This window comes from Lichenostomus cassidix, chromosome 2 (assembly GCF_008360975.1).
Source record: "Lichenostomus cassidix isolate B80296 chromosome 2, HeHo_3.0, whole genome shotgun sequence".
Classification (NCBI taxonomy): domain Eukaryota; kingdom Metazoa; phylum Chordata; class Aves; order Passeriformes; family Meliphagidae; genus Lichenostomus; species Lichenostomus cassidix.
Window position 1 is genome coordinate 4,847,390 of NC_139482.1, and position 27,792 is coordinate 4,875,181.

A 27,792-nucleotide genomic window follows, 5' to 3' on the forward strand; every position below is an offset into this window, starting at 1 on the left:
TTAATTCCAACTTTTATAGAGTTTCAAAGGTCACCCAGATTGGTCAGTTCGAAACCTCCCCCTAGGCCTGATTGGCCAGGCCTGAACTGTCCATATCTTGAGAAACTGTTTCAATAACATCCAAACTTTATCTTTGTTTATAAAAACACAGGAAAGAGAAAGAATTCTCACGGGAAAGGTCTGTGCTAGCCACAAAACTGTGGATTGGTTTAATATTTAGATTTGAAGTTACGAAGAAAGTCTTTATTCAGAGAGTTGTGAGACAGAGCACAGTGTGCCCAGAGAAGCTGTGGCTGCCCCTGGATCCCTGGCAGTGTCCAAGGCCAGGCTGGACAGGACTTGGAGCAACCTGGGATAGTGGAAGGTGTCCCTGCCATGACAGGGATTGGAACTGGCTGGGCTTTAAGGTCCCTTCCAACCCAAACCATTCTTGGATTCTGTGGCTGTGTTTGAGCCTATGCCTTCCAGTTCTTAATTTCCTTTATACAGACGTAGCTGAAGTGATAATTTTTTTTAAATTCTGCAGTAAGGACTGCCTCCAGTCTGAAATTTGTGCATAATCATATGCATGTCTATAAATGCAGGACATCCTGCAATCTGGTGCTGTTATCTGAGCATGGGGAACCTGTGCACTCAGGCTTACAGGTCACTGGTTACTCATCACAACTCATACAAAATGATAGAGGATTCAGGTTAGAAAGTGCCCTGGGTTTAATTTTTCCCCCTCTTTTTTTGGTAGAGGACTTTGCTAAGAAAAGTGGTACCCCGGATATTTTGCTGTGTGGTCCTGGTGCTGGGTAAGTGCACTCAAGATTATTTCTTCCTTGGAAGTTTTCTCTGCCTCAGTACCCCAATATTTGCTCAGTCACGTGAGACAAAAGCAGAAATTCCAAGCTTTTCTTGAATGCAGAAACAGGAACACAGAAAACAAAGTACAGCAAACAGAAAATTTAAGTCCTGTAGGGAATGAAGTATGAACCTGCAGCTGGCTTATTCAGGTCTAAATTCCTTTCAGACTTTCCAGAAGTATTGTCATTTTCTTCTCCATGGATGTATGAGAGAACTGAAAGTGTGAAAGGTCTGGGGTATAGCACAGGACAGACATTCTCTTGTCTGTGAAGGCTTATGAGTGTTAAATTGGGAAAACAAAACACGAGTTTTGGAGGGCAGGTTTGGGCAAGGAGGGAGATGTAAGGGGCAGGGCATGAGGATTGGTGACAAGGAAGCTGTCCTGGGGTGATAGTCTACTCCAGCCTGTCTTCTTCCTTTGTTGCTGGGCTTTGGGTGATGCTTTTTCCATTCCACCTTCCAGCCAGTACTACCTAGAGTAGAAATTGATTCTCAATCTAATGAACTACAGAGTTGAAACATAATCCAAACTCTTGCATAAACTGAAGCTTTCCATGACATCTGCTCATTTATAATAGCTCCACCTTTTCTTATTAATTCCAGGGTCTGTCCTCCAGGCTATAAATGCTGTAAAATTGGGCCAAATCCTGATTATGGTTTCACCAGTTTTGATACATTTGGCTGGGCTTTTCTTTCCCTATTCCGCCTGATGACCCAGGACTACTGGGAGCGTCTGTACCAACAGGTACCAGCTTTGGGCACCATTCAGAACTTCAGGTCTTCATTAGTTGAAGCAGAAAATGTGTAGAGAGGACAAGAAAGCTCAAATAAAAGCAATAGCTGCAAGTTGTTGAGCCCACATCTTCCCTTCTCCCTTCCCACAAGATGGGATAACTGGAAAAGGGATGTTGAAATGCTTCCCAGCTCTGTCACCCTGCTGGCTCAGGGAATTAAAAAAAAGGACCAAAAAGGGGCTTGTACTGTCCTTCAGAAATATAAAAATGCCTCCTTGATTGTCCTCATGGGGTGTGCAATCAGTAATTCACAGGTGAGAGTATGGGAAGGAGCAGAAAGATGGGGAAGAAGGGCCAAGCAAAATCTAATTCCATTAAAGCTTCCTCAAGCATTGTGCTTAGGAAGATCAGTGCTTCTAAAGAATCTCAGGGACACATTGAAAGCCTATCTGGTATTTTTTGTGGTAATGTTTGTCTCTGGGGTGTGTTGCTTGCAGACCCTCAGAGCTTCTGGGAAGGTGTATATAATCTTCTTCATGATGGTCATCTTTCTGGGCTCATTTTATCTAGTCAACTTGATTCTGGCTGTAGTAACAATGGCATACGAGGACCAGAACAAGGCCACCATTGCTGAAACGGAGGCAAAGGAAAGGAAATTTCGGGAAGCCATGGAATTATTGCAGAAGGAGCAAGAGGTACGTAAATTATTCGCCTGCAAGTGTTTGTCTCTATTGCTGGTCACATGGAATTACAGAATTGTTTGGGTTGGAAGGGACCTTAAGGACCATCTTGTTCCAACCCCCTGCCATGGCCAGGGACACCTTCCACTATCCCAGGTTGTTTAAAGCCCCATCCAGACATAAGAAAAAGCATCACACCCTGTGTACAGCTGTATATAATAGTACCTCATGGAAACAGGAGTAAGTGGTAACTTATTGAAATTAATGATTCCTGGGGTTGCAGGACAATTCCTTGTTTATTTTTCCTGTCAAACAATGACTTTTGTTGTGGATATGGAGCATTAAATGTCGATGCTACTTTAAGAAAAGCAGTATTTTAAAATCTGGAAAACATAAAATTCCATCAACCAGCAGCTTCCAAAATAAAACGTAGTTGTTTTTGAATTTTTTTTTTCTTCTGTTTTGTCATTTTGGGTTGCTGAGCAAAGAGACATACAGTAATTCTGCTGCATTAACATCTGAGCCAAAACCTATTGTAGTTGAATGAAAAGTCTCTTGGTAACTTAAATGGCTTAGAACCTTCTGGAACAAGATACCCCTGTGCTTTGAAAATCTCATCCTAAATTTGGCATGGGAAGGAAAATTGTCGACACCATGAATACAGTCCCAAGGATCCCCAATGAAAAGAGGGAATTTTAGTACTCTTTGAGTATTTATTTTAGAGAAAGGATATATTCTACTGCATTATTTTCAAACTGAGCTTTTTTTTTGTATGCAATTTGCCATATGGGGGAATAGGAGCTATAATGTGATTATTTTGCCTCTGGCAGGCCCAGTACATGTGATCATATAACACACTGCAAATAGCAAATTGTTCAGTGCTCCATATGTTGGGGAAATTCTCTCCTCCTTCTCTGAGCATTATCGCATTTTGGAAGGTTTTTAACGAGTTTTGTGAAACACAAAATGTCAACAGGAAATGATAATATAGAGCACAGAAGTGTTTTCTTTCTGCTTATATTCAAAGCACCCAGCAAAAATATAATTCATGTTTTTCTTTTAATTTCAGTCGTTGGGTATGCAAGGGATTGATATTCTGTCACTTAACTCCTTTGAAGCCTCTTCTCTGTCTACCAAAGAAATCAAAGAAAGGAGCAATAGGAAAAAAAGAAATAAGTCATTGGGGATAGAAGTTAATGAAGAAGAATTCCCCAAATCAAAGCTCCAAGACAATCAGCGAAAGTTGGTAATCTATTGTCTGAATCTGAGATCCTTACGGCTTTTCTAATTTTAATTTAAAATTAATTGCTTGAAAGCATAAACCAAATCCTGTTAGAAACACAGATTGCTCTTAAGTCTTTAAAATAAACAACTTGTTAGGATAAAGAAGAATTAGATGTAAAAACTAATTTGAAAAGGAAGTATTATAAATGAAGGATGAAAGGAATGTTAAAATACTTAAATAAATTTTCTGTAACATTCAGAAATGAAAGAACTGCATGACTATCAGAACTTAGCTTTTATACCATCAATCTCTATTAAAAATTTCATACTTAATATCAAAGTATAAGGTTTATCTGAAAAATAGCTGGTGGAGCTCATAAAATTTTATTATCTGCCTTTTAAGACCTAAACATAATCCTCTCCAAACAATCTTGCAGCGGTTGATAGTAAATGTAATGAAACTCTAATAATTTACTGCCTCCCCAGATTTTCTCTGTGATATTATGCTGTTCTCTCTGTGTTGCTTTCCCTGGGTTTCCCAGTCTCTCCTTGGCTTGGTTTATGGCTCCAACTCCAGCCAGGCGAGGCGCAGGCTGAGCCACGGGAGCATCTTCAACTTCCAACTCCCCGCCGTGGAGATGGATTCCAGAGCTGATCTGGGGGATGAGGAGACCCACGGAGTTGGGGGACACCAGACCAGGTGCCAATCCCTGTCGGGAGCCCAGATGGGAAGACGCTCCAGCCTGCAAATCCAAAGGGGCCACAGCTCCCACCCTGTGACCCCAAACTGCGTGCAGAGCGGCAAGGGGGGCAACCTGGATGACCACCTTGGGCTGGGAGGAGGGAGCAGCAGGGTGCTCAGCCAAGATCCTGTGTCCTCTGAAGGAGTCATGCTTCCTCCAGTCATGGAAGACTCGGGAAAAGGGGATCGGGTAAGGGAAAATATATTATTTTAAATATATGCTTCATACCATGCTCTATGGATCAGTGATGGGATTTTTATTTTTGTCTGGAGAGTTTCATTGTAATGGCAAAGAACTGAAGTATTCTGATGTGAGGAGTTTTTAAGCTGTCCATTGAAACTGGTTTTTAATAGTCTGGTAATTGCTGAAAACTAGACTTTGGCATTCCTGTTATAAACCTTATGTTTCTGCTATTTCATTAATTGTACTAACATAATTTTAAAGGTTCCTAGTGCTGAAATTACAAGTCACCAAAGAGTCTTTTTTATCCCAAACCCTGTCTAGCAAGGGTAATTTTGAATAGTACCTGTGATTTTTTTTCTTGTTCATAGCCCCTTTAGCAGCAGCTTTGCCTGTAAGTTCCCCAATTTCCCCTATTTAGCCCTCACCTCTCTCCTATTCCATTAGTCTCTTGAATATTTTCTAGGCCTATTTTCCCTCATGCACTCATTTCCAGGGCTGTGCTTGCCCCATATTAGGTGCTTGCAGGACCATTCACTGCAGCCCTATTACAGAGTAGGACCTTCATTCTCACCATTTATTACATCTTGTAAAAAGGTACATTTATTTGGCTGCGTGTCATCCTTCCTATTAACTCTCACTGTTACCCATCATCACATCCTGGCTCATTTCATTCCTGTGGTATTTCCCTAATCGTGTTTACTTCTCTGAGCAGCCAGCTGTGCACGATGAGAGCAGCATGATGCATTTATCTCCTCGTCTGTCAGCAGAATACTTTAATGAGGCTCTTCAGAGACAAAGGGCAGCAAGTGTAGTCAGTGTAATTACCAGTGTCTTGGAGGGTAAGTAGTTCCTCATTAAGTTTATTTCAACCTGAAAGTAATGCTACCGTGAAAGAACAAAATATATTTCTTAAAGGTTAGCGGGGATTTGTAGGGGTGTAGTTAGGAATTTCATTGTTAATTTGGACTTTTTTTAGAAGGAAAAGGTGGTTTACAGTCTTTATATGCTGGAACACATCTTTTGCCTATTGTAAAAGCTCATTTTGTAGGGCAGACAGTGAAAGGGTTGGGGTGAGACTGAATCAAACGTGTTTCTGATCCTCTGACCTGCAGAATTGGGACACTGTTTCCTCCTCCTGATCCTGTGATTTCTGGTTTGTCAGTGACAGAGACACAGGCATGCAGAATTCAACAATTAATATGATTATGCAAGTAAAATTAGTTGTGGCAGTTCCCTAATTTTGAATACTTAACCTCACAATTTTATTCCTTTAACTTACCTTCCCATGTGAGTTTTTTGTCGGGGTTAATCAGTGACAGTTATTTTGATGAGTGGTATTTTTGTGGCAAATCTTGCTGAAAAATTTGAGCCCAGGTTATTCAGGGTGATGAACTTTTGTTTTCATTTGGCCCTTTTGGCAAACTCGACCACCAGTTCTTGGACCACAAATATGAGATTTAACAGGGGGTACCATTGTGGCAGAGAGGTCCCTTTTCTTAGTTTTTTAAAAGACTTTTTCTTGGGAGAATCACAGTTGCAACACATCCAGTTTAGCTTTGCTTTGCAGTGTAATTCATTGAACTTCTGGGTTTTGTTGCACAATTTCAGCTGTGGTGGAAAAGGATTTTCAGCTCCAGTGGAAGACAAGAGCTAGACCTGGAGTGAGTGTTGAGTCAAAGTGATCATGCTGGAATAGGTGGTGTAGGGTGCAATCTGGTACTTGAGCCTGGAGGAGAAGAAATTAAAATTAAACAGAGGGAAAAAACAAAGACAGTTCCAATTAGGAAAAGGATATGAGTCAGGTCGAGCTCATCTATCTCTGAAAAGCTTCCAGGTCCCTGAAAATCAGATGACTAATTCCTACTGTGCTTGTATCTAATTTTAAGTTAGCTCCAGTTGGTCAATGAATTTGCACAGGACTTTAGCTGCATCAAAAGTATTTTGAAGGACTTGTTAATACTGGTGGTGAAGAAAGAGAAGCTATGAGATTTAGGTTTGATTAAAAAGATGCAAATGACAATGACAAAACAGCTCCTGTCCCAGGTTTTACTTAGGGAAAATGGAGATGTGTGGAAATTGCATCAGCTGGGAAATGGTAATTGTGACCTTTCTCATGAAAAGGGCCAAAGGCCAAATTTCAGGCAATTTGGATTTGCCAGAGTCAGAATTCCTGTGCCTGTCATTGATTCTTTAAACTGCCTTGAGAGTCAAGGGAGATAAAAGTTGTTGGGTGTGGCACAGCCATGTTCCTAGACACCTACATGAGGACAAGGTAGGAAGTGTCCCAGCTGCTCTGCTGTCCTGCAAGAGCATGAGAAGCTGTGCTGAGGCCACTGCACCACAAATATCTCCACTGTCAGATGGTTGTATTACCAGTCTGAGACAAAAAAACCCATTCCAAAGGCTTTTGAAAGAAGTGCTCACGAAAGAATTTGGAATCCAATATTCTCTGAATTTTTATCTTCACATTTTTCTGCTGATGTAACAACCACAAAAATGGTAAAAAGTACAGGGAAGCTTCAGGCTCTGTGAGAGACAAGAGGTTTCCTTTTTCTTCTCTGGTCTTTTGAATGCTTGCAGTTATTGTTTCATCACCTTGCTCAGTGATAACTATTGAAAGAATGGTTTTCTTTCACATTTAGAATATGAAGGAGCTCAGCAGAAATGCCCACCACGCCTGAAGAACTTTGCTTTAAAGTATCTAATCTGGGACTGTTGTCCACTTTGGGTGAGAATCAAGGAGAAAGTGGCTGCTTTCATAAAGGATCCTTTTTTTGATCTCACCATCACGGTTTGCATTGTGATGAACACTTTGTTCATGGCACTGGAGCACAATAATATGTCACCTACTTTTAAATTCATGCTTAAAATAGGCAACTTGGTAAGCAAATTCTCAGCTATGTGGCGTTTTATAGGATTAATTAATTGGTTGATATGTGTTTTCACTTGAAACATAAAAAGTAATGGTAAAGATTAAAAATTAGCAAACTGCATTTATAAACTTTGTTTCTAATACAGATGATTCCCATATTTTTTTATACACTTTGGCATGCTCCTGAGAAGACAGAAAACAATCCTCCCATTTTAATTAAAAGTGCATTAAGACTTCATAAACATGGGTTTTATTAACCTGTCCACGAATGTTATTTGAGGGAACATGACCTAAAGATAAGATAAACTCATGTCTACTTTCAGGCTGATGCTACTGTTTCTTTGTCACAGGTTTTTACAGGAATCTTCACCGCAGAAATGATCTTAAAAATCATTGCTCTAGATCCCTATTATTATTTTCAGCAGCCCTGGAATATTTTTGACAGTGTCATTGTCACACTGAGTTTAATTGAACTGAGTTTACCCAGACAGAAAAGCAAGAAAGAAGAGCGAAAAGGAGGAACCCTGTCAGTTTTACGATCCTTCAGACTGGTAATGCTTCACACGTGCTCAGTTGTATGAAACATTATCTTGTGAATTTAACAGAAAATACTTCTATAGTTAGGAGGCAAAAAATGATCTTTTTCCCCTAATTATTTTTTTTCCTCCTCTTGTCCTTAAGAAACACACTCAAAATTCCTTATGATGTTAGAGTTTAATGATAAATATATTTATTTTGTATATGCCAAGAAATATTCAAAGGAAAAAGTATTCCAGAGTGGACATGTTTAAAACTGATGAAAATAATTAAAAACTAGCAGAGGAAATTAGGAAAATGTGTCAGAGTACAAACAGAGACAAACAATATTTTAAAAAAGACGTGAAATTATGTTAGATACCCATTTCATATACCAAGGACTGATTTAAGTTGCTTTACCAAAACCAGACCCTTTTCATAATATTTCAGCAGCAGTCCCTGAACTTTTGGTCCTTTATGTTGTAAGTTAGGCACTATATTCTACATCAAGAGCATTGCATGGACACCTCCCTGTGTGGGACAAGCATTTATCAGGGACTCAAGTTAGTCTGGCCCTTTATGAGGTGATTAGTTTATGTTTGCAATGTTGCCCAGTCGAAAGAAAAAAAATATCTATAAATACTTTAAAAAATATTAACATCACAGTGCCACAAATATTGCACTGCTGGAATAATTCAGAATATCAGTTATATGGTTATTGTAGGATTTGCATGGTGCAAAGATGAGTTATCTCTACCGATGTCTAACACTGTGTTTTGTGTTGCTACACAGCTGAGGGTCTTCAAACTGGCAAAGTCCTGGCCAACTTTAAACACTCTAATTAAAATAATTTGTAACTCCCTGGGAGCACTGAGTAATCTGACCCTCGTCCTGGCAATCATCGTTTTCATTTTTGCTATAGTAGGGGTACAACTTTTCGGGAAAAGTTATGAGTACAACTGCACTAAAATAAAGAAAGACGGCAGTCCTCGCTGGCACATGATGGACTTTTTCCATTCCTTCCTCATCGTTTTCCGAATTCTGTGTGGAGAATGGATTGAGACCATGTGGGACTGCATGGTGGTTGCTGAGCCATCACTGTGTCTTTTTGTCTTTCTGCTGGTCATGGTGATAGGAAATTTAGTGGTAAGTTTTCCGATATTTTCTTCCCTTCATTCTCTCTGTGGTGAGCTCCAGTTTATGGCTGTTCTGTCAATAAAAGGTTGCTTCCCTAAAAACAGGTGGAAAAGTTACCCATGTGTGTTATAGTCTGCAAAATCCTCTTTTTCCTTTCACCTTTGAGCCATTGTCTGTATTTTCCCATTTTGTGTGCTTTGCACACAGCATCATTTGACCTTTTCATGTGGCAATGTGACGAGGAATATCTTTGCAGTAAATACAATACAGGCAGCTATGTTTCTTCACAGCCTGGGATTTGGATGTAAATAATCAGTGAGCCTTATGGCTTACCTGCTTGAATTAATTGAGCCAAGTGCTTAAGTCTCTCTGTAAATCAATTTAATTTTTTTTTTTAAGATGTCATGCAAGTCCTGAATTCTTTATCATCAAATGGCAGAATCTACTGTGCTAGCACTGAAATCAGGATTTTCTTTAGACATCTTTAAGTAGATTTATATCCAAGAATTGGATTTTGTAATAGCATAACCTACATAGCCTCACATGCTGTGCTGGGACATAAAGGACAGCCTGCTTTCCTTGGTCCTGTGCTGTCCTTTCTTAATGCCCAAACTATAAATATCTTCTTTTAGTAACTTTGTTCCTCATGTCCTTCTCAGTATCATTCATATACCAATATTCCCTTAATAAAAAAAAAAAAAGCTGAACAGAATTAACTTTAGGCAGCCCTTTATGGGAAATATCTGTTCTGTGTCTGAAACCCAAATATGTATTTAATGCCCTGCCTCTTCCACACTGCCGGGATTGATTTCAGTGATGAAATGCTGTGAGTGATATTCAAGTCTGTCAAGTAATGAAGTGTTTAGGCTACATGCTTTGTCCAGGCTTTCTTATTGTCCAAAGAAACTGAGAGGTATCTCAGAGTGAGATTTATTCCAGCCTAAGGTCAATAACTAAGACAGATGGAATGAATTGATCTCTGGAGGGCTGATATTCTCCACTGTGTGTGGTCCTTGGATGGCTCAGGGGTGTTATATGCCCAGTTCTGGCTTGATAAAAGTTAGATACATGGATTCCATTCCAAACCGAAATATTAGTGATAAAATGAAATTCTCGCATTCCCTTAAAAGCAAACAAACAAAAAGCAAATGAAGGTTTATAAATTCCTCTAATTGAATGTACTCAAATAATGGGAAATTAGAGCTTCTCTTGGTTTTGATTTTTGTGATAACATGGTAGATTGAGGAAATTTCTCATCCTGAATCTGATCTCAGAAAATCCTTGAAAGTAACTCCACAGAGGCCTGATTTAATTCTAATTTGAAGAATGAAGAGACAATTATTAAACTGACAAACTTTAACCATACTCTACGTTACTTCTTTAACCTTTGAAAACTTGCTTCAGCCAAATAAAGCATTTGGCACACAAAGATCTGTTTTCTCTGGTATTTTAAACAACTTTTTTTTGGGCAGAGGGGCATGGGAGCATTGACATTTCTGAGAGAGAAGTTGATTTCATCAACCACAATGTGATCAGTCACTGTAATTTCCTTATCACCTTGTTTTGGTTTGCTCAGGAAGACTGATTGGTAGCACTGGGGCTCTTCAAAGTTAGAATACAGATTTTTTGAAGGCTACTCTCTAGACTTTAAATCTTTTTATTATTTCAATCGCTTTCAGGTTCTCAACCTTTTCATTGCACTGCTGCTGAGCTCTTTCAGTGCCGACAGTCTCCAGACACCAGAGGATGATGGAGAGATGAACAACCTCCGGATCGCCTTCGCTCGGATCCGCAAGGCATTCCACCTTGTCAAGAGCCTGACGTGGGATGCCTGCTGTAGGAAGCTCAGGCAGATAAAGAAAGTGCACAGGAAGAAAATCAAAGAGACTACACAGAACTCACTGGGGTTCAAGCGTGAAGACGCAAAAAGTCGTAAGGAGAATTACAATAATGAATGGATCGAGAAAAACGGGGACAAATGCCCAGGTCTTGAAGATTTTGTCAGCAACCCCAATATATTTGTTTGTGTGCCCATTGCTGAGGCAGAGGATACAAGTGAGGGGTTTGAAGATGATGATAAACTGAGCACATGTACAGACACAGAATGCAGCAAACAGGTAATGGATTTCTTTATTTGTGTTGGGACAGTAGAATGTGGAGAGAGATGGAGGGAGGGAGTGATGTGTGGGAGAAGATGGTCTCTAGCAGAGCAGGGTGAGATATGTTGATCCATTTCCAAAGAGTTGCAAATTTTGAACTAGAACCATAAATACAAACATTTAGAGACTTTTAAAATCAAAATTCTTTCATAGTTTTAAAAGAAAGACCATAAATGGTTTCAGGAATTCCTAGATGACATGCTGTGGTGCACACAGGTAATTGTGCCAGTCTTTGGCAAACTTGGATGTTTTATGTAAAAGTAAATGCCCATAATATCAGCTGTTTTGGTATTAATTGCACAGAAGAGCAAAAATACATGTTCTGCATACAGAACATTATCATGGATTGAGAATACGAATGTATAACTCTGATCCTTACTTTGTATCTGTCCTTGCTGTGTGTAGTATGTAGTAATTTTTAGAAGTGGATAGGGTCAAGTATGGAGTGGATCTACTGAGGACATGTTTTTGATATGACAACATATATTTACCCTCTTTCCTTGTGCTCTAAGAAGTTTTTAGTTCTGTTTTAATCACAATTGTTATTCTGGTATCAAGAATCCCCACCTTAAATTTCCTTCTTAATTCCTGTCTAAGAATTCTCACTTAAGTTTTGAATAGATCACTGGAATCCCTTAATTTGCTGCATGTCTGTTGGGAAAAAAGTTCTATCCTTAGGTAAAAAACCCGAAATGATCCTTTCTTTTGACCCTTTCCTGGTGATTCCCACATTAAATGAAATTTATACCTTGTTGGTTTTTCCCCTCTGACTTGTGTGCTCCCTAAAAAGGCAAAAGAAAGCCCCTCTAATCCACAGATTAATTTCAGGATGAAAACCACCTGAGGCAAAGGGGAGACAGAGCAAGAAATTCAGGCAGCTGGAGTAAAGGATCGGGATTTTCCTCAGAAGAATTCAGTGTGCTTTATGTAGAAAAGGACAGGAAGGGTGAATTTTCATCAGAAGAAAGAGAGGTAACAATTATTTTTTCAGTGGTGTTGACTTTCCAATACTGGTCAAACACAGGCATGTTCAGGGATTTACCAGAGTTTAGTGCCAGAAGCAGCTCTGAACTTGCAATAGCTGGTCTGGCTGGATCAGAGCCAATACTGGAGTTGAAATTCTGTGAGCAAAACCAAAGCTGTGCTGGGTTTCTAGGTATTTATTTTAAAGAAAAATAGAAGTATAGGAAAGGGAGTGTGTAGAAGAGGAAAAAGGACAACATAATTTTTGTAGTAATTGTGAATAATTTATAAAATACCCTCTGCTACTTTCCAATTATTAAATTCTGACTCCACAAAAAAAAAGAGGAAGATTTAAAAAAAAGGAATTAGCAAGAGATAAGCTTTCATGTGGAAATTCCAGCAAGTCTGCCTGTGTCCTAAGTATATTGGTTTCAAGAAATATAATGCTTGAAATTAGTTTTTCTGTATGTCATTAAAGGTGGTAGTCACTAATTTACAGTATTTTTAGAATAATTTTGAATGTAGAATACACTCAAAGAAGTGAAAAACAGCATTATGGGCACATGAAGGAACAAAAGCCTAGAGTAAGTAATTTCTAACAAGCTGCTGACTCATAAAACATTGTCTTTGGTGTAATGAGATGGCAAAAAGCCTTGTAGCTGAAAAATATAGGGTAAGATTCCAATTTCTACTTCCTAAATACTGTCATGGGTGCTCAGTTCCTGACACCCTAACAGATCTATTTATCTGGTTCTCCTGTGTGAATGCATCTTTCCGTGATTTCATGGTTTTAATCCTTGTAATTCATCCCCTTTTGAGGGCTACATACACTAATATGCAATTTAAAAGCTCTTCAATTTACCAGCTGATTAGGCAGTAACATCTGGTTCATGTAGATAGATATTGTAATTACAGAGCTTTGGCCTCTATTTGAATGAACCTATTGGTTCTTCTAAGCTTGTATCTTTTAAAATCACAAAATTTATTCCATTACCAACACTACTAGTAATGTTAGTACACAACTAAGCTTTAATTTTGAGTTTTATTTGTTCATGGATTAATTTATTCATTTGGACCTGAATTAGAAAGAATCAATAATTGATATTACTGTGCTTGGTAGTTGGACATTATCAGCTCTTCTGCAGTCAGCACAGTGGATCTGACAAATCCTGAAGATGTTTTGAGGCAGATTCCAGAATTTTCTGAAGACTTCAAGACTCCAGAACAATGTTTTCCAGAAGGTAAGACTCTCATGGTTAAACTACTGGGAAGTGAGAATAATGAAAACTCAACTTGTTTCTCTAGTGATGCTGAGCCAACAGGATCAGATTACTTTCAGTTAATTTTAGTTATCTGAAAATAAGCTAAAAACTCCAAATCATTGTCCCTTTCTAGTCAACACAGAGACTGAGATACCTGGAAAATAAACCTCCTTCCCCTATAAGCCAATTGCTTCCCACTGGGACATGGGCAGTGGCACAAACCCCATCTAAAAAATAGGATTTTGGTAGTGAAGTGAGATGAATTTCACTCTGTTGGACACAATCAAGTCACTCTGGAGGTTTAACGTAAGAGAAGAGTACATGATCAGGTCTCACCTGGCAATGGTCACTTGGCACATCAGATTTATTGATACTTTGCAGCAGTAAAAATATTCATTGGATAGCTTTTCATGAACAATCTCTAACAAAAAAGGAGTGAAATAAGCAAAACAAGGATGACTTGAATTTCTTTAAGGTGATGATCAGACAATCACAGGATGATTTGGATTTGAAAGGACCTTAAAAACCATCCAATAATCTGAGAATCTCCTTTCAAATCTTCATACAACATCTAGTTTTCCAAGTTCCATCCCAAGTTCTGGGATGTGTTCAGTACTTTTATGATTTCTTCCTACCCTAATGTGTATCATTACATATATAAATATATTAAATTGCAACTGGAAATTCTTCACGGTGCTCCAATTTGGTCTTTGCTTGCCCAGCCAGCCTATCTGGCCACCATCATTTCCACCCAACATTTCATCCCCCATTTTCCCCATTTTTCCATCAATTTTCTTCGATTCTGTTCTTTTCCACTTAGGCTGTGCTGTACCACAAAATAAGCAGGAGGAACTTCTCCAGCCTTGCAGAGCCCAGCAGCTCCCAGTCCCACAGTGCCCTGAGCTCCCAAAGGCAGATCCTTTCCCCCCTCACTACCTTCCCATTCAACCACCACATCCTGGATAATTTTTGTGATGAGAACACAAATAAATCAAATCTGGCTGGATGTATTGCCATGTTCTGCAGGGCTGGTGCTTTTTTTTTTCCCCCTGTGCCTATTTTGGATCAATGAAATTTGTAATCCACAGTTTTAGGATAGAATCAATAACACAAAACATGCAGACATTATTTGAAGCTAGAGAGGTGTTATACCTGAATGCAAAGCATTCTCTGAGTAGTAATAATACACATATTTTTATTATTATGTTACACATCATAAATCCTGAGGCAGATCCACTATGTCTACATTGCAGTTTGATTTCTCAAAAAGAAACCCACAAATATTACATTAGTAACACACAAGTCAGATTTCTGAGCCACAGGGTTTTTTCAAAACTACTCCATCAATGACATTTTTGTGCCAGTGCAGACATTAGAATGAAAGAAATAAAGTTCTTTTTTATTTTCTTTCCCTGCTGCAGAAAAGAAGCATGAAATGCTCTGTTTTGTCCTCTGTAGTCCCTGGCTGGAATGTGCCTGCTGTGGCTAAACCTTTAGAAAAATCAACTGAAGGTGCAGCAAATCTGTACCTAACAAATTTCACCCCTGTGTCCCAAACTCCTTATCTTGTACAAGTGTCATTCCCTGCTTCAGATTCCAGATCCACATTACTGGAGAATATTCAAATGAAAATAATATGGATTTATTTTTACACATATTATGGCCTATCACATACACAAGTTATATGTAGGTTGCTGTATAAGATTTTAGATATGTACACATTAATTTTTCCCTACCTGGAAATGACAGAAGCCTTCTGAGTGACATTGCTTGCCATAGTGAGAACATGAATTAAGGCAGAGAATATCAAAAAGGAAGAGTTAGCCAAAGCGAGTTAATTAGTGAAAAAATTAATAAGTAAGCAAACCCAGGATGTTGTAAATGGGTGATCAGGAAATATTCGGTGGCCCTGGAATTACTGTCTGTTGTGAGAAGGAATCTGGTGAGCTGGAAAGGAGAAGTCCTCTTTTATGGAGTCTATGTACCATAGACATAAAACATGACATAAAACATGACATAAAACATGACATAATTTTTCAGGTTATATGATATAAAATCAGCCACTCCATACATTCAGAAGCCAATAAATAAATGAATAGACCTCACAATATTAAAAACAACTGTTTGCCTCCTCTGTTTCCAAGCTCTTTTGTTCAGGGACATCTCATCTCTGCTTTCCAAAGAGGGTGCAGAAACTGAGAAGGGCTTTTATACCATCCAGATTCTTGCCATGGCCTTGAAGTTTTTGTGCCCCAAGAGCAGGTCAGTGAGGGCCTGTCTAGTGTCTCAGAAATATCTTGAAATATTGGAAAGTTGTCCAAAGAGGCTCCACCTCCTGCATCTATAACTAGGAGCTACAAGGCAAATTGAACAAGATGTTTCCTATTTTTTTTTTTCTCTTGGAAAAACAGGGAAAACCAACAACAAAGATGCAATTACTGTGACCACTGACTTTTTCCTATCCCCAGAAGTTTCTTGGCCATGCCTTCACATTCTTTACATTCCTTCCATGCACTCATTGCTGTCTCTCACTTTCAGGGTGTGTTCGGCACTTTCATTGCTGCCTGGGAAATGCTGTAAAGTTTGGAGGAGAAACCTGGTGGAATCTGAGAAAAACCTGCTACCAGATTGTTGAACATTCTTGGTTTGAAAGCTTTATCATATTCATGATTCTTCTGAGCAGTGGAGCCCTGGTGGGTGTAGCAAAGTTTCATGTCTCTATTCAGAAGGATTTTTGGCTTTAATTTGCGCCTAGAGAAGTTGTTTTTAACAGGAAACACTGAATCTCTTTGAGCTCATAAGGTGGAAGAAGAAGAGTTTTCAAATAGCAGTCATTTATTCACCTTTTTAATTATTGCAAATCTATTATTGATATTATTAAAAATTATAAGAAAGCATGAGTAAAGCTAAGAATATATAAATCTCAGAAGCTGTTTCAGTTCTGCCTGTATACTGGATTTTTCTCAGGAAGTTATGTCACAATTATGAAATATTAAGGAGATTTTATACCATAAAAACAAACAAGTGACTCCTAATAGATGGAAAAAAACCCCAACTTAGATCTCTTCAGTGTATAAATGTTATTATATAAATGTCTAAAAATATATACTGTCCTCCTAGGATTTCATTGCGCAGGAAGGATGTATCCAAATGGCTGTACTATATAAAGAAAAAGACAGAGAAGGGAGAATGATTTTATCATTTTTATCAACTGGCATAGATTTGAATAACAGGTGGTGTTCACACCTGTATTGAAACAAATTGAATGACAAAGGGGTGTCAGTGTTTATTAACTTGAATTGTACAAGGTTCATTTCTAATTTTTGCCATTTATCTATATATCTATTGTGATTTCAGGCATTTGAAGACATCCATGTACATAAGAGAGTAAAAGTTAAAGCAATATTGGAATTTCTTGACAAAATGTTCACTTTCATCTTTATTCTGGAGATGCTCCTGAAATGGGTGGCTTATGGCTTCAAGAAGTATTTCACCAATGCCTGGTGCTGGCTGGACTTCCTTATCGTAGATGTGAGTTCTGCCTCCACTCTTTCTACACAGGATTAGTAGCAGAATCCCTGATTAATTTCTGGATACAAATTCCAGGAAGTGCTCTTACCTCCTGTAGTGATGTTGCCAGGATATTGCACTCCTGGCACTGAAAGCATGGGGAGATTTGGTTTTGTTTGTTGGTTTGAGTTTTTTTTTTTAAATGTGAATAAAGGAAACAGATGACAGGATATTGCTAATACTTTTCTTTTGTCTTCCCACTCAGGTTGCTTTGATAGACCTCTTTGGCAGCAACTTTGGCCCCATGAAATCTCTTCGGACTCTCCGAGCTCTGAGACCCTTGAGAGCATTGTCACGGTTTGAGGGAATGAGGGTAAGACTGATTGCAAACTAGACCTTCTCAGAACTGATGAGCACATAACAGGTTTGTGACTCATCACTGTGTCTTTATGAAGTTCACATGTTCACCCTGAGTTCAGTTTATAAACCATAAAATGAATTTTTAAAGAGACTGTTGGTTGTGCTCTTCTGTACTTGGGTGTTCCTTATAGACTTTCCTGGAATTATTGGTCCTAAGTGCTGTTGAAACTAGAACTAGCCTAGGTGGAACTTTGTTCCATTGCTGCTCAATCATTCTTGTGTTCCTGTCTTAGTGAGATAGGCAAAAAAAAAATAGAGAATAAGAGCTGTGAGCACAATTATAATTTATGAAGTCTGATAGCAAGCTAACTCAGAAGAGAGTCACTTCTGTTCTGAAAGTTTTTACTGGATTGATGTACAAAACCTGTAGCTATTAAAAGGTACTTTGCTCAAATAATTGTTTCAAAAAGACTTATTTCAAAAAGTAAATTTTTTTTAATGTAGAATATTTGAAGGGGTTTTTTTCCATCAAAGGAGCACATAGAACAATATGATGCCTCTGGACATTAATTAAATTTACTTACAAATCTACCATTGTACAAATGCAGAGAGGGATTCCCTTAGCCATAAACAATCTGCATGCTGCAATTTGAAACAGTAAGATAACCACAGTGGTATTTAGAAAAAAAGTCCGGTCTATATGATGTGCTCTGGCATGAGAAAAGAGATGGTAGAAATGCACATGGTATCACTGTCACACATTTACATGAGCAATGGCTTTAATAGAGGAGAGATGTCGATTAGATGTTTGGAAGATTTTGTTTCCTTGGATTGCCCAGAGAAGCTGTGGCTGCCCCATCCCTGCAAGTGGTCAAGGACATTTTAGACAGGGCTTGGAGCAACATGGGATAGTGGAAGTTGTCCCTGCCCATGGCAGGGGATGGAACTGGAGGATCTTTAAAGTCCCTTCCAACCCAAACATTCAATGGTTCTACAAATACAGACTCAATGTGGCTGAGACATGAATTGCTTTTGGATGTATTCTGGAAGTGAGTCTGAAAATCTCTGATTGCAATATAGTCACTGTGAGTACAGAGAAAAATGGCATTAAATTAATTAGCAGAATGTATCAAAATTTCCATGTCTGGAGTCAATTTTGCAATTGAAACAGGTGAGTTTTCTGTCTCTCTATGCAAAATGTATGTGACATGGTCTCCAAAAAACCTTCACAAAGCCTTTGAATTTTTCTGCTGGTCCATCAAGTTTTTCTTTGCTGCCTCATAGATGAGCTCACTGCCTTCACTGCAAAACTCAATGAAATGTTCCCTCCATTCCCTTACCCAATTTTCTGAACAAATCTGTTATGTCAGCATACATTTAAAATCTACAGGGACACTTTCTGTGGTTGTACAGCACCTAGCACAGAAAAACTACCTGGCTCATGGTTATAGACCCCAAACATAATCATAATCCACCAAAAATAAATGTAGCAGACAGTGGAGAATTATTACTGGTCCTTTTGAAAACTACTTTTGACAGTCATAAAAACAGTCCTCTGTACTAATGTTTATGAATGAATATTTCAGAAGTTTTATGTTAATAAAGTTTAAATCAAAGAAACAAATGGACTACCTCTTATTCCACAAACAAGGGAAAGTCTAAAAAAGAGTTTGGACTCACATTTTAGTAGTAATAGGGTCTCACAGCAGACCAAGAAGTGTCAGCTATTGCTTTGAAAGCCTAGTAGATACTACAGTCATTGTTCAAGGTCTCTCTGCCAGCTGTGACTAGTATTTACGTGGAAAACATCAGGTTTTTGTTTGCAGACGTGACTAAGTGACTGCTTATTGACACCTGAGCCCATCCTTTGTGAAGTGTATTTTTCCTCTCCCATTTCACCCGAGGTGGTGGTCAATGCCCTCCTGGGAGCCATCCCTTCCATCATGAATGTCCTGCTCGTCTGCCTCATCTTCTGGCTCATCTTTAGCATCATGGGAGTGAACCTGTTTGCTGGGAAGTTTGGGAAGTGTGTCAATCTGACAGAAGAGAATTCTGAATTAGATAGCTCGATCAAGAACAAAACAGACTGTTGGATAAATAACAGCACCGGAAAACTATACTGGGTCAACGCTACAGTGAATTTTGATAATGTTGGCTCTGGCTACCTGGCTCTCCTTCAGGTGGTAAGTGTTGCTTGCCCTCACTAGCCAGAAATTTGTCAGATGGCCTTGACCTTTTGTAAACTCCTAACTTGCCCCTGAGTGTGATGCAATGAGTAAAATATCCTAGAACTTGCTCTCCCCTTGTAGCTGGCCGTTCATGCACACAAATGGGAAAAGGGGGACAGAGGAGACTCTGCTGTGATTTCCCAGGTCATAAAGCAGCATTTGCTGGGCAAGTGCTGTTGTAACCTCCAGCAGTTTCATGGTGCTGAGAGCTGGAGTCAATCTCAGAAGGAAACCTGGGGCAAATAGTGAGCTATTCTGTCAAAACATGGATTTGTTCAGCCATGAGGGTTGCAAGGCCCTTAGTACCATGCTGATGAAGGTTTGCTGTGTCAGAATCCTAGGATAAAGTGTTCTGTCCTTCCTTGAAGGCTTTCATATCCTGATGGGGCTGAGAATGCCTCACACACAGCAGCACCCAGAGCTCAGTGCTTTTTGCATGTGAATATAGCAAAGACTCTCACTCCAGTCAGTGTCATTCGGATATTGCAAATTATGTGAAGAATTTTATGGTCAAAGTTCAGCATATTTTCCATAATCTCTCATTCCAGGCAACATTTAAAGGTTGGATGGACATCATGTACGCAGCAGTAGATTCAACAGAGGTTAGTCATTGTATTTAGACCATATTTTTTGTGAATCCTACTGCTTTCTGCAAACACATTATTCATTTTGCACATCTATATCTGCTGTTTGTCTTTGCTAAATACTTCCAGTAATTATTTTTTATCAGATGATGTAAACATTTAATGTGCAAATGACTCATAGTATCTTAAAGCTCCTCCATTGCTATGGGGAGAGAGTTTCAGCTCTAAATCCACCAACTTAAACAGGACAAAGTGGTATGAATTTGGAGGGAAAGAATTTGGAATGTAGCGGTTGTCTTAATTTCCTCGTGACTTAAAAAAATTTTTTTAAGTAGATGATATTATAATATTGCTAATATTATATAAATAAATATAAATTATATTTATAAATATGAAAATACTAATTTTATGTTTTTGAAACACTAATTTTATGAAAATACTAATATTATGTTTTTGTGTGTGTGTTTCAATGCTTTTCTTCTTTGTTGTTCAATTTGAAAAGTTATTTTTCTTCTTTTGATTTTGCTTTTATTCATAATAACCATCACAGAAGATTTTGCTAAGAAGAGAAAAAATAATAACAACATATCTAGGTCAAGATTTTTGATGGCAAGAGCTTGATATTTGACTTTGCATAGTTTGCTTGATTTTTCATATACTGAGAAATTTACAGCTCCTGTTTTATTGGAAGGAACTGAACTGGTGCTTCTGAAATGCCAGTGAAAATCATGTCAAGAATATTCAAACAAAATTTAGTGTCATGCATCAATTTCAGAGAGGATGTGCAATATGAAGATTATTCTGAATTGGGTCCATGTTGTTGTTGGTTATTTCTCAAGCTGCTTCTCACTCTTGCAGAAAGATGATCAGCCAGTGAGAGAGAACAGTGTGTATATGTATCTCTACTTCGTGATTTTCATCATCTTTGGATCTTTTTTCACCCTGAACCTCTTTGTTGGTGTAATTATTGACAACTTCAACCAACAAAAGAAAAAGATAAGTATATTAGTTATGCTTTGATCTTTAGCAATGCTGCCTTTAGAGAACAAGATCCTATACATAGAATCTGAAACTTCCATTGGCATTTACCAGAGCATAAGTAATTAAGTTAACAGAAATAACTCGCTCAGGGTGAGTTTCTTCCTCCTTTCTCTTCCCCTGTAACCTGATCACCTTCCTCTTCCACAAACATTTTGAAGTGTCTTAAAATTTCACTCCCTTTCATGAACTAAACATGATGGGAGTCTTGTTGTTTAGAAAGTGGTCTGCTACTGATGCTCTGATGAGTATTTTGGCATGTGGAAAGCCAGGGAAGGATTTGTTCCTGTCCATGTTTTTTGTTTTCCTACTTTTTGAGTGAGCTGCGTTTCACCCCAAGATTTCTACTGTGTGCATGTCTGGTTTGTGCCACTCTGATTTTTTGGACATAGTTATATGTTATGAAAAACAATGGTACCTGCAAGGTGTAAAACAGGAATCAATGCCAGTTTCCAGAATTTTACACATTTTAAGTATGATGGTTTGGCTTTCTCACCAAATAACAGTGACATTTCTTTGTATACTTAGGTGGGGAAGATATCTTTATGACAGAGGAACAGAAAAAATACTACAATGCAATGAAAAAGTTGGGATCCAAGAAACCTCAAAAACCTATTCCAAGACCCCTGGTAAGACTGAATTCTTCAAAGGGAAAATGCATTGTAAAAGTGCAATTTAATTCACTGGAAAGTGCATATGTTTATATATTATATATAAATTATTTATACTGTCTTTACACTGGTACTCACACAGTGCTTTAAAGTGAGTTCCACACCAAAAAGTTGACTGAATTATTTTACAGATGAAATATTTATTAAGTTCTCTGCATAAATATTATTGGGTTTTATATTCACCTTGAAACTGATTAGACTTCAGGATGGAAAGGGATTTTTAATGTCATTTTTATAGTCTGCCTTTCTCCAGTTTCTCCGACTTCACTGTAGCTGAGTGACTTTGTGACATAAAAATTGAAGCTGTTGGAATCATGTAAGGATGAGTACTCCTTACTTTCATAACTAATGTCAGATGTATTTTTTTTTCCCTCTAGAACAGATACCAAGGCTTCCTTTTTGACATTGTAACAAGCCAAACCTTTGATGTTGTCATCATGGCTCTCATCTGTCTCAACATGATCACCATGATGGTGGAAACCTATGAGCAAAGTGAAACAAAGACAAACGTCCTCAACAAAATCAATATACTCTTCGTTACCATCTTTACTGCAGAATGTGTGCTGAAATTGCTGGCTCTGAGGCAATACTATTTCTCAAACGCCTGGAACATATTTGATTTAGTTGTTGTTATCATGTCACTTGTTGGTAAGTAAAATTGTTTGGCAAATTCTTTACTAAATCAATTGTTATACTTTTTAGGAAAAAAAAAAAGTAGTTAAAATTTATTAACTGTAAATAGTAATTGAAATGTAAATTATAATACTGTAAAGTCTTAAGGAAAAAATAAGTGAACTCCCCCCCATGATTATATTCAATAATGTTAAATGAGATTTAAAATAATTAATTTACTAAAACTGTGTATACACTTACATATATATGTGTGCATACATATATATATCTGTATCTAAAAGGCTGTTATCTAAAATCTTTCATAGCTCTTTAGGGTTTTTTTTCCTGGTCTGAAAGACAGAATTAATAACCCATCATAGCAGTATCATAGTATGTCATATTTCCATTGTCAGAGATTAAGTGCCAACTAAGAAATCTTCAATCAGATCAAACAGTTGGATTTTGTCATCTGTTTTTGACAGGCAACTGAAATTTATGGAGGCTAGGAAGACTGGATTTAGAATATAGCCTGTAGAATTCAGGTTCTGGCAATTCAGGCATTGCTGATTGAAAATAAGGGTTCACGCTGTGTAACAGGATAGGAAAGATGACCAAAAATGTATTAGTTTTTATTTGAAGGGATTGCAATACAAGAATGAGGGAAAGAGCTCTGCTGCCAATTTGATCTTCCTGCCAATTTAACTATTCCTAGGGCCAGCACTGCCAACTAGCAACAGACATTTAGGGAAGAAAGATATTTCATTTCTTAGGTATGACTTATGTCTTTAATCTTAAGTAAGATTCCAATAAGACTCTCAGTCTTTCTTGAGAAATTAAGTTTCTGGACTGTAAATTCAGAAAATTGTATCCAAAACAGCTACATTTAGAAAAGACAAGCCTCTTCTAGTGCTACTAGATGTCATTTTTTTCTTTCAAACAAAGAAAAAATACCATCCCTATGTAGTTCTGTCCCTGAATGAACCAAAAGCCATTGTAGAGTGGCATGCACAATTTCTATGTTTATCTCTGTGTTTGCTTATATCTTGCTGGTATTATCTAAATGATGATCATGACATTGCATTTTATCTTGTTTTCTTAGCTTAGCTTTGTAGTGTCAGTATTTCAGGACAAATGTAGAAGGTAAGTACATAACCTGAACTTACTGAAATATTCATGCAACCAGTGTCAAAGAAAACCATCAGTCACCAAGTGTCACTGATACAGATATTTGATATATTTCTGTGCACAGAAAGTTCCTTGTCATCTTTAGTGCAACAGGTACTGTCCTCTGATGGCTGAAGAATGGAGTTCACAATTGCTGATTTCTACAACTATTTTTTCAATGCAGCTACTACCAAAAGTTATTCTGATAGGGCTTAGCGCACACACATCACATATTTTTGAGTTGTGAAGATATTATCATTCCAGCCTTCTTACTAGTTAAGCAAAATTTAATATTCTAACCCGTTGTTATTCTTTCCATTTCAGCCTTACTGCTTTCCAGCATTGGCAAAGCCTTTGAGCATTTCTTACCCCCCACACTCTTCAGGGTCATTCGCTTGGCCCGCATTGGGCGAATACTGAGACTCATCCGGGGAGCCAAAGGAATTCGAACTCTGCTTTTTGCATTAATGATGTCCCTGCCTGCTCTGTTCAACATTGGCCTCCTACTGTTTCTGGTCATGTTCATTTATGCCATTTTTGGCATGGCTAACTTTGCCTATGTGAAGATGGACGGTGGCATTGACGACATGTTCAACTTCCAAACCTTTGCTAACAGCATGCTTTGTCTCTTTCAAATCACCACGTCAGCTGGCTGGGATGGTCTTCTCAGCCCTATTTTAAACACTGGGCCACCATTCTGTGACCCAAACATAAATGGTACCATAGGTGAATGTGGCAAACCTGCCATAGGCATTATTTATTTTGTAAGTTACATCATTATATCATTTCTCATTGTTGTGAACATGTATATAGCCGTTATTCTGGAGAACTTCAATGCTGCCACTGAGGAAAGCACAGAGCCTTTAGGGGAAGATGACTTCGACATCTTTTATGAAATCTGGGAGAAGTTTGATCCTGAGGCAACCCAGTTTATAACTTTCTCTGCCCTATCAGACTTTGCCGACGCTCTGAGTGAGCCTTTGCGTGTACCAAAACCAAACAAAGTCGAACTCATAGCAATGGACCTGCCTGTGGTCAGTGGCGACAAGATACACTGCTTGGATATCCTGTTTGCTTTCACCAAGAGGGTGTTGGGAGATTCTGGGGAGCTGGATACTCTGAAAGTACAAATGGAGGAGAAATTCATGGCTGCCAATCCATCAAAGCAGTCCTACGAGCCAATATCGACTACGCTCCGGCAGAGGCAGGAGGAAGCGTCGGCCACGGTGATCCAGCGTGCCTACAGGAACCACCTGCTCCTGCGCTCCCTCAAACAGGCTTCCTACCTCTACCATCACAGGACTGGCAGCACTGACCCTCTGGGAGATGCTGCTCCAGAAAACGAAGGACTTATTGCATCCATGCTGTGTGCAAACTACGGCAGGAGTCTTAACCAGTCTGCAACTTCGTCCTCGGTGTCCATCCCGCCGTCGTATGACAGTGTCACAAGAGACAGTAGTGGCAATCTCATGGCTGAGAATGGGGAAGTGACAGGCAATCAACAATCTCCAGGCATTAAGTAGTTAATTGGTGATGAAGTTGTTAAGATAATTTTTAAATTTTCACAGAAGATGATGTTGTAAACACATGTCAGCTGAGGCAGCCTCCCTGTGAAACCAAACCTGTTGGTGGTGATAGGTTAACTGTGATGGCTGGTGAATCGTGGCCTTTGGCTCTGCTGTGTTCAGTTTTCTTCAATATTTACCTGTTCAGGTCTGTTTGATTGAGGGCATCCATCCACAAAGCAGGTCTCACAGTACCTGAGTGCTGTGACATCTTCACAGCAACCTCAGTTGATATTTCCCAAGTGCAGAAAGCAGAGAAAAGTCCAAACACCAATGGATCTACTGGAGAACAGAAAATGAATGTCAATATTAGTATAAATTAAGGAATGGAAAAGGGCTAAAATGTATTCCATTCCTAATTGATACTATCATTATAAACCTGTTTAGCAAATGGCTGCTGATTTTTTAAATTTTTTTTTTAATGTTTGGGGACAGATGTGCCACAAACATAGACCCTGCATGATGCACAGATATTCCACAGTGTAGTGGATTTCTTCCCATATGGTCAATCTACAAAATAAACCATGGCATGTATGTTATCATAGTTTAATGAAATGTTAAATACATCTCTTAGTATTACAAAAGTCATACTGAGCAGTGCAAAACCTTGCTTTATGTTTTGCCTGTGAGGATTTTTTTTTTGACCTGGTTCCCTCTGACAGTGAGGTGAAGGCAGCTGTGCCATCACTCACCCCAAACCAAACTGTGTTTCTTGCGTACTTTCCTCAGATTTCACCTAATTGTTAAGTTTTGTGTTTAAGTTAATTCCTGACAATGTGGTAGAGAGACACAAATAAGCATTTCCACTCACATTTTAATGTAAGATGATTTTAATTTATATTAGTTGCAAGGTTGCAGCTGGGTGATCACTGTTGGGTTTGGCAGGTTCTGGCAAGGGTGGGGTGAGCTTTTCCCTCCACATTGATTTCAGCCAGAAAAGAACCCAAAACTCAGTTTTGTGACTGAGTGGGACTTGCTGAGCACTTGTTTGCAACCTGCAGCAAGTTTTCTTCTCTCTTGAAAACCCCTTCTCTACATTAGCAGTTATATTCTTATGTCTTGTGTCACTTTCCACCTCTTCAGATTGTGAGCTTTTTGGACAGAAATTCTCTTTTACTATGAGTGGTAAATTGTACCTAATAACAAGACTGTTTTCACTTAATATTGTCTGAAGACTGATGCAAATAAATAATATTTATGGTACATTTTAGTTTCATCTGTGGTATTCCCCTAGCTTCTCCCTAGCCATTTCTGGAACTGCAGCATCTTTAATTAGTTTTGACTAATATTCCCTCAGATTTTAGTGTAGATGCACAGTGAATCTGTGTTACACCAGAGAAGTCAACAGCTCTGTGCCTTCAGACCCCAGGGGATCTATTCCTTCAAACAAAAAATAAATCTAACAACCACAAAAAGAATTAACGAAATTAAATGGTTTTAGTTAAAATTATTTTTAACCACTTTCACAGATTGTGAACAACCACATTTGAGGAGCTCACTCCATGGCACTGGTGGCATGGTGTTTCCCAGCTCCAGCCTGTTTAATGTCAGCTCCCCAAGATGTGTAAGATCCACTGAGGAGCAGCAATGAGCCACTTGTTCTCATTGTTTTGAGGTGCACTGAGCAGTCCTGACATTGCATCCTCTCAGGAAAATGTATCCATACCTAAATGTGGTGGAAAAAATCCACAAATCTTTGTCAGTTTGTGTACCAGGAAGAGGTATTTTTGATTGTGAGAAGAATTAGTTGTTGGTCAGATATATACAAGCCTCACTGATGTCCTTCTCTGTGGGAAAGCCACCCTGAAACTGAGCCAGAGCTCCACCAGTGTAGGGCATCAGATGCAAAAGCTCATTTGGTACCCTAAGTGAATTGTTTGTTGGTGGAAGAGATTACAAGAACCCTCTAGGATGGATTTTACCTTCTGCAGAAACTTGGAGTAAATGTGATATTGTTTTAGGGAAGACAGTGCTCTTGCTATGTTCTTTAATCACAGAATCATGGAACGGTTTGGGTTGGAAGGGACCTTAAAGACCATCTTGGTCCAACCCTCTGCCATGGGCACAGACACCTTCCACCATCCCAGCTTGCTCCAAGCCCTGTCCAGCCTGGCCTGGGACACTTCCAGGGATCCAGGGGCAGCCACAGCTTCTCTGGGCACCCTGTGCCAGGAGCTCACCACCCTTACAGCAAAAAAATATCTTCCTTATGTCCAAACTGAACATACATCCAGTTTAAAACCATGATAAAATGTCTGTCTCCATCTTTCCTATAAACCCTCCTTATGTAATGAAAGACCACAAGAAAATCTTCCAAGCCACAAGAAGACCCCAACCATTTGGGAGATAAAATTTTACATATAAGCACAGCAGTCAGAACATATCCCCTTAGAAATAAATAATCCCACAAATCCTTCTGGTTCTACTCTGAGCCTCTTAATTTTGGGTCGTACTGATGTCCTTACAAAAATCCTGGTTTTCTGTGATGGCTGTGTGATACACAGACTTGTTTCCAGATGGATTGCTGTCTTTTTTGGTCATACAGAGCAATATTTTATGTGATTTTAGTCATTATTTTAGCCGGGCTGCATTAACAGCCTGGTCTCTTCAACATTTACCTCTTCCATAAACTATATATCACTTAAAATTTTATCTCCAATTATTGCATTTGTAAAAAGGTTATTAATAGAGACAACAAAAAATTGAGGACTGAGATCCTTTTCCATTTGATAGCCCAT

General features: G+C 38.6%; 1 protein-coding gene across 1 annotated transcript in view; it reads left to right on the forward strand.

Moving 5' to 3' along the window:
* Positions 1-26,195, forward strand: part of LOC146440752 (sodium channel protein type 5 subunit alpha-like) — a 31,741-nt gene extending 5,546 nt beyond the window's left edge. Inside the window, exons 5-25 of the mRNA XM_085050202.1 lie at positions 740-797; positions 1,453-1,594; positions 2,081-2,278; positions 3,333-3,509; positions 4,030-4,419; positions 5,126-5,252; positions 7,056-7,294; positions 7,636-7,836; positions 8,594-8,947; positions 10,618-11,055; positions 11,926-12,069; positions 13,181-13,301; positions 15,861-16,015; positions 16,680-16,853; positions 17,098-17,205; positions 19,097-19,375; positions 19,969-20,022; positions 20,863-21,004; positions 21,571-21,671; positions 22,091-22,361; positions 23,814-26,195. Coding sequence (XP_084906328.1) covers positions 740-797; positions 1,453-1,594; positions 2,081-2,278; positions 3,333-3,509; positions 4,030-4,419; positions 5,126-5,252; positions 7,056-7,294; positions 7,636-7,836; positions 8,594-8,947; positions 10,618-11,055; positions 11,926-12,069; positions 13,181-13,301; positions 15,861-16,015; positions 16,680-16,853; positions 17,098-17,205; positions 19,097-19,375; positions 19,969-20,022; positions 20,863-21,004; positions 21,571-21,671; positions 22,091-22,361; positions 23,814-25,012 — 5,072 coding nt within the window. The 3' untranslated portion in view covers positions 25,013-26,195. The remainder of the gene's footprint in view (positions 1-739; positions 798-1,452; positions 1,595-2,080; positions 2,279-3,332; positions 3,510-4,029; positions 4,420-5,125; positions 5,253-7,055; positions 7,295-7,635; positions 7,837-8,593; positions 8,948-10,617; positions 11,056-11,925; positions 12,070-13,180; positions 13,302-15,860; positions 16,016-16,679; positions 16,854-17,097; positions 17,206-19,096; positions 19,376-19,968; positions 20,023-20,862; positions 21,005-21,570; positions 21,672-22,090; positions 22,362-23,813) is intronic.
* The last annotated feature ends 1,597 nt before the right edge of the window (positions 26,196-27,792 follow it).